Source organism: Etheostoma spectabile, chromosome 1 (genome assembly GCF_008692095.1).
Source record: "Etheostoma spectabile isolate EspeVRDwgs_2016 chromosome 1, UIUC_Espe_1.0, whole genome shotgun sequence".
NCBI classification, from domain to species: domain Eukaryota; kingdom Metazoa; phylum Chordata; class Actinopteri; order Perciformes; family Percidae; genus Etheostoma; species Etheostoma spectabile.
In genome coordinates this window covers 19024643-19032130 of record NC_045733.1, presented here as the reverse complement: position 1 = coordinate 19032130, position 7488 = coordinate 19024643, and the positions used below count along the sequence as shown (strand labels likewise).

At 41.0% G+C, this 7488-nt stretch overlaps 1 protein-coding gene across 18 annotated transcripts in view; it reads right to left on the bottom strand.

The window, feature by feature from the left end:
• The window catches only part of neo1a (neogenin 1a), a 174687-nt gene extending 169837 nt beyond the window's left edge, over positions 1–4850 (bottom strand). For 6 of the 18 annotated variants that reach the window (XM_032523336.1, XM_032523289.1, XM_032523311.1 and 3 more), the window contains exon 1: positions 4213–4847. In XM_032523336.1, coding sequence (XP_032379227.1) covers positions 4213–4303 — 91 coding nt within the window. In that variant the 5' untranslated portion in view covers positions 4304–4847. Of the gene's footprint in view, positions 1–4212 lie in introns of all 18 variants that reach the window. The other 12 variants (XM_032523269.1, XM_032523279.1, XM_032523327.1 and 9 more) reach the window with 4 other exon arrangements.
• Between the last annotated feature and the right edge of the window lie 2638 nt (positions 4851–7488).

Sequence of the window (7488 nt, the reverse complement as noted above, 5' to 3'; positions counted from 1 at the left end):
TAAAGTGTCTTGACATAACTCTTGTTATTATTTGATACTATAAATAATAAGAATTGCCAATAAACCAGAGCACGTTTTTCTCCCATCCCCAAATGCCATAGCCAGACCCTCCTTCAGCGCGCTTTGGACGAGGGTCTGGCAAAGCGAGACTACATCCAGGTAAACCACAACCAACTGCTAAAAAAAAATATGTATACCTGAATGTAGGTAAAACTTGACCATGTTTTAAGGCCACTGAATGTGCACCAGAATCAGAGGCTGGTATACAGGCTTCAGTGGAGGGACGGGAAAAGCAGATTCCAGTCGTGTTTCTCTGCACCACTAGAAGCAGCTCTGATAGAGGCAATGTCATCTTAGAAGGAAGGTGAATAGAAGCCTCCCTTCTACTCCATGATCCGCTCTGGGTTTCTAGACCATGACCCTTGGCTTCTCGCCACTCAAAACAGCCCTCCCTTCACTATGACGAGCAACCAACTAGCCAGTCTCAAATACACAGTGGGCTCACAATGCCAGTTAGAGAAACAGATTTAAATAGCAAGCTCAACAATTGATAAACACAGGGAAAACTGGGTTCAAATGTATGGTGTGTGGAGAGAGAATGAATGTAGACGCAATCTGGTGTACAAGCATTACACCTCCACGCTAACAGCTGATGCGTGAAAGTTTGATGTGTTGAGAAATGGGATTAGACCATATGCAATTCGAGGCGTGCATTATTTCCACGTTGGTTTGATATAGTTTAAATGCACTACGTCTACAAAAATCATGCACTTCAGCCTACACTGTAGATACGGTTTTGAATAACAGAAACATATGAGCAAATCGACAAAGTGGGGAGCCTTTTTCTGATAAAATAACAGCCAATGGTCATATTACTTTCCCACAATAGGCACAATAGGCAACTGAAAGCCGGTGATTACACTGCCCCCCCCCCTCCCCCACCTCCACCCCCCAACTCACCAAAAAAATGCAACAGCAGATGTCATGCCATCTATTCAGAGGCTATTGATCTACCTTTACCCCTGCCAATTACAAGTGAAAACTGCTGTGACAGATAAGGTAATTATTTCAATGATCGCTGTCATATTTATACCCCACAAACCCAGGACAAAAACAAGTTGTTATTTTCAACCGTGATCTCAAACTGCTGAGCTCGCCACACCGCCTCTGAAGCCAGGACACGGAGCTACAACAAAGTGAGCTTCCACCTCAGTGTCCAAAGCAGATCAGGAGCATTTTTTTAATGGAGCTGGATTCATTAGAGAAACAAATGAATCAAGAGCTTGGCCAAGTGTGCAATTATCCATCTCTCTGTGGATGAAGGTCATTAGGACGTTATGAGCAATTGGAGCCCATAAATAAATGATCAGTAAACAGCATACACTATACTGCAGAGACAGCCGGTGACTCTACATGATGACATCCCATCTCAACTCGTCACAACATGATGTAAACATGTGGAAAAGATATTATTATTAAAGATGCTATTTTGAGCTGAAGAAAAAGTTGTAGAATTAATTTGTGTAATTGGCTAGAAGAGAACCCTTTTACTAGAGCCAGACCAATATATTGGCGGGCCGATACTGTTGGTCAATAGGCTTTTTCGGTATCTGCATTTTAATGGCAGGTAAATACATATTTATATATATATATATATATATATATATATATGGCAACACGTTGATTTGCAACATGTCGTTTGTTTTTATTCAAAGGACTTTAAGTTTCATAGCTTAAATTTGTATCTTTATACATTTTGTTTATCAGAACATTCCTATATTTTGATGTTCTGTTTATTTTAGTTTATTTTCAAACAGCATTATCATATTATTTTAGTGAGGACTCATAAATAAACAAATAACTAATCTGTTTATGTTTTGTTCCAAATTTCTGGATATATATATATTTTTTAAATACATATCAGACAATATATCAGATTTTTTTAATCACCAAATATTTGTATCGCTATCTGCCTTAAAATCCTTTATCAGTGGGGCTCTATCTGTTATTATACTTTGCATACAGACGCCGTTAAATGAGGGTGATAACAGTATTATTCATGATATTCAGGATGAATAAGACCCGACTTTAAGCCTTCCTACTTCTTTTTCCCACTAACCGGGATGTAGGACCACCAGGGCTTTCCAAACACAACAACACTGAGGTGGTAAATTATGTTCTTAGCAGCAGATTCCACAGAAGACCTTAAATGCGCCAAAGAAAACAACAGTTGTTTATAAAGGTCTGGGAAATATTGCATCTAAGGTGGTCTGTGAGGGGGATAAAACCCTGGTGAGTGGTGTGTAGGAACAGAGAGGGTTGCCAAATGTTTACACATTTCAGCAAGTTATTTGCATTGTCCGCTGGGAGACAATCAGCACACTATTCCCTCCCTGCAGGATTACAGAGATAAGATAGAGTCTAAATGGATTTTACACTCCTCTATGAGGGAGCAGTCTACAAAAGCCAAACTTTTTGAGCCATTATTAATGGCGGCAAACACTTGTAAGAGCTACAAAAGGAAGTAGTGGTAAAAAAATAGCAGTAGTTAGGCTGAAGTTTACAGGTTATTCCAGACTATACCCACTATATCTGTCCCCAAACCAAATGGGACGGAAATTCTTTGAGTCAGGGCTGCAACTCTGACAGCTTTAAGAAAGATAAGTTCTAACCACAGTCAGGACCTCAAAGAAATGTGTTTTAAATAAACAGATATTTTCAGAGAAGGGGACCCCACAATTAGTAATTTGAGACTCTCTCTGCGTGTGGGTCCCAGTCCAATTCTCTGGAATCAATCAAAGCTCCCAAAGGAACTCCCTGGTCCCCTTAATCTCCTGGTTTTATTACTTTCCAGACAGTCAGCCTGTTTCACCCTACCCCCATTTCTCTCTTTTGTACTGATCTCCAGCAAAGCCAAGGAGGGGCTTTCTCTCTCTCTCTCCTTCCACCACTGCAGAACGCTTTTCATGCGGGAGAGGGTCTTTTCATCAGGCTTCACACGCAAGAGAGCCCAACAACTAGCACAGGCCTGTCACTCCAAGGCCCGTCTTCTATGCACATTCATTCTTCTTAAAATAAACCACCAGGTTTCAAAGGCACATGGACTGCCTTTTTTTGACACACAACTACATTGCATATCACTGGAAAAACTGGGCCATGTTGCACAAGAGTCAGTTATATTCACAAACGTTCCAGACCACATGCTGCTGTGTCTGATAGCCTCTAACAGCTTTAAATGATAAAGATGTGACTCTGTCACGATATGGGGTATGTGATATGTGCTGGAGCGGTGCACTCCAATGACTGCTGGAAGGACATTTTCTACTCATGGCTCTCCCATTCAGGCACTCATGGCTTGGGAGGGCTTACCACAAATTTTGGGGAGATATGCTTAAACATACAGACTCAAATCAATACCTCTAATATTAAGAAAGCACCTCTAATATCTGTGATATATCTCACTACAGAATACCACCAGTTGGAATGAGACAGAGACTGCAGTGCAGTGCCCCTCACTTCAAAACAATTAACAGAAGCAAATGAATTGGGGTCTGTTTATCTATCAGCTCAACATATATTGACGCCCAGGTAATGAGATGTCTGCTGGACTGATGATGCTGGCGTATTACCTGACAGTGAGCACTAATGACTCTTTGTATTTTCCACATTCAAGTTCCTGCCATGGCTTTTGGATTTCCATGACCACACAGAGCCATTCAAGCACAGGTAGATGGATAGTCTTCTTTCATTCAAACTACATGTGTTTATTTGGCCTTTCAAATCCAAATGCACATAACTCGAAAGACACAATTTGTGAAACAACTAGCTAGGCTACACAGCAAGTCTACGAGTCATTGGAAAGACAAACAGAAATGTAGCAGCAGTTCTGCCTTACTGTGCAGACAAAAGGACGGCGTGGAAAAGCGTGTTGCTTTGCTGCTTTAAAACAGGGCTGGTCTAGGAGCAATTAGTGTGCCTGTTGTGGAAAAAGTAGCTTACTTTTAAAGTTGTGTAAATGGTTAAAGAGTAGGCTAGCAGACCTAAACACAGCAGAACGAGCTAACAGTTACCTAGCTCCACGTCGGATTTTCAAAGCCAACAGCTTGCATTCCGTTATTACAACTCGTGATACAATGTCGGTAAGTTTCTTCAAACGAGGCGTAAAGAAGCACACACACCGCAGAACAACTAGCAGTGTATTCAGACATTTACCTTTGTCGACATGCTTTGCCGCGGCGGTCTCCGTGGACAGAAAGGTGAGACAGAGGAGAGAGAGGAGCGACAGAGCTCCCCGCTCGGCCATCACTTTTCACAAATAAATCTTTGCAGGCTTCAGGAACCCCGGAATAGCTTTAAAAAAAAAAAAAAAAAGAAATCCTTAAAATCCTCGGCCACCTCCTGTAAATGCACAAGCGGGGAGGGGGTAAGAAAAAAAAGTTCAAAGTCCTAAAATGTACAGAAACATCCGGAGCCAGGTACTTTTAAAACTGGCCGGATGAAACATGTAGCTGGAAAGAGAGAGCCGCAGGTTAGAGAGACTGTTTTCTCAACTTGGTCGAGGCAGAGGTCGGAGAGAAAAACACTGAAATCAATCCATTGCCACGGAGGCGCAGCACAAGGACAAAAAGATCTGCAGGCGACTGAGCACCAACGCGCCGACTTTACTAGCCCGATATATGTCAAGCGCGGATAAGACCAGAAAGAGCTCAGTTGGAGAAAAGATAAGATCCGGCCAGAAGGAGAAATCTCCGCCGCGGCCAGCTCACTGTTCACGGACGGGACGTAAGAGAGCAGCGTGTTGAAGGCAGGGCTGGATCTCCTCCGGCTCCCCGGAAAACAGGGTGTGGAGTCACACGGAAGTTTGGATCCTGGCCTCCTGTGTGTTCAGGCAAAATCTAAAATATGGTGTGGGATCTCAATCCAAAGACAACACCTCATCTCCACACCGCAGGTGTCCCAAAACTGTGCGCAAACGTAACATATTTTACAGCATTAATAAGAAGTTAACACGGACAAAATGCCCAAAACACAAAGCTCTTTCTCATTACAAGCTCAATTAGCCTACACAATATTATTTGATAACAACGTTGATTTAAATGACTGTTTAACTCTTGGTTAATAATGAACCCAGTCTTATAATACTATGGCCCAAATCCAATAACACCAAGCTTGTGTTAGTTTACATAGCCTAGGCCCTAGGATTTTTATTTTATTTTTTACTTACTTCACTTAGCCCACACTGTTTAATATCATGGGCCTGTAAATGCTGCCCAGCAAAATATTGACCTGTGAAGAAATATTTGTTTTGCCTGTTAAATTGTAATGACAAATCAGACTGCAGGGTGTGTATGCTTATGTTGCTATTTCTATTAGATCTGTAAGAGGACAGCTGCTTGCAGGTTAGTGATAACAAACGTGACAAGCTAATGCTAAAGGTCCATTGCTGAAGAGTTTTTTGCATTGTGGCCAGGAAACTATTGGCTTTTTATCCACAAACTTACCTTACACTAAGCTTTCCTATTTCTACAATTATAATGGCATGGTTGGCTGACTCAAAATGTTCTGTCACTGTAAAAGCTGAATTAAAATGTCACAAAACCAGCAACGATAGCTATACTTTACTCCTAAACTGTTGTATTATCACTTACTTACTGGCACATCTTTTTTTATTTTTTTTTATTTTAATATTACTGTAGCCCATAATGTATGTTGTGAGCCAAATAAGCTGATGACAGACTACGTTTAGCAAATAAAAATGTGGATGAACTACATTTTAAGTCCTTAAGGGGACATAGACTGAGATTCAGCTGGAAAAAAAACATGATCTTAATTAATGGAACAGTCCTCTTTATTCTAATAGTTTTAATAGCAGTGACTCTAGTGAACCACAGTCTCTTATAGGCTAATCCTGTGATACAGCTCTCTTGAGCAGTAGTGATGCAGTGATACGTCCATGCCCATTGCAGCTGTCCTCGTAAGTAGTTCATACATAGCCCAAAATAATGGGATTCAATAGAATCCCGTTCCACAGATATGCAAACAGATGCAGAGGGCAACATCTGTAACATTACTCCAAAAGATAATGTCACATGGTGGCTGGAAATCAGAAGATAAGATTAAGTCCTTTCAGTTTCAGATCAAGTTACTTAAAATAATCCTGGGGGTGGTGTGTCTTGTTATAGGACAGGGGATGAAGGAGGGGATGAAGTAAATGTCCTTGTTTTTTTTTAGGGTAGCAGATTGGACGAGTATTCAACCAATGTAAAACATCTCACATCTGCATCACTCCCCTTTTAAACAAAAAATAAAAGAAATAAAGCTCCTGTGTTTGTAAGTATGATTGTGTGATGTTTGTTTGCTGTTAAATGGAGCAGAATCATCAAAGCAAAGAAAACAAGTGCTGTATTCTCCTTCAGTATGTGACTAGTCTTTAGGGAGTAGGGGAAAGGGAATGGTGGTCTGTTTGGAAACAAGTTGTATGCCACACTGCTGTATTACCCAATAAAACACAGTCGTTGACTCAGAAAAATGGAACAGCTCCCTCCACTGGATTGAGTAACCCATGGCATATTAATCATGAACATTTCCCCCATGGGCATGACAGAGCCTTTTTTTGTTTGGTATATCTGTGGCTGCCCTGGACCTGTTCTCATTTGAAATGTCAAACTATACGTTTTCACTCTCAATTAATGATACTTTCTTTTAGGTTCACTGATTGCATGGTGTGCCTCAAGGCTCACCTCTTGGGCCAATCATTTTTCTTTTTTGTACCTTTGTCACATTCTTCTCAGCTCTTTTCATTATGTTACAAATTCTTGTCTCCTTGGGTAAACTAAACTCTTTCAGTGAATTTTGATTATTATAACTAATTAGCTGCTATCAAGGACTAGAGGTCTGAGAAATTCTTTCAACCCTGTTCATACAAACGGATATCCTTGTTTTTGAGGCCTGAACGCATCTCAAGGAAACTAGGACACACAGGACTTCACAGTTCAGCAGAACTACTGAGGAGAACACATGAATGATTCAATGTGTCATCTATACTGCTATGTTCCCTAATGGGCAATAGGGGCCAGACATACTAACTGTCTGAGTGAATGAATAAATACAAATTATAAATCAACGTACTTATAAACAAAGTAGTTGTTTTTTTTAAAGATAATTTTTTTGGGCATTTTTAGGCCTTTATTTTCACACGACAGATGAATACATGAAAGGGGGGAGAGAGCATTAATTGGTAATTACTGCATGCAAATGAGTAGTCTGGCATTGCAGGCAGGCCTTCCTCCACAGCGCTGCGAAGGAGGGTCTGGTGAGTCCCAACAGCACTCGGGAAGGGAGAAAAACATGCTCTAGTTTATTGGCATTTCTTTAAACCAATCACAATTGTCTTGGGCGCCCTAGGCGCCGCACGGAGCACTAGCGCCTCTGGAAAATAACATCGGGAAGGAACTTGTTTTGGTGGAACATGTGTACGTTCAAAAGTTG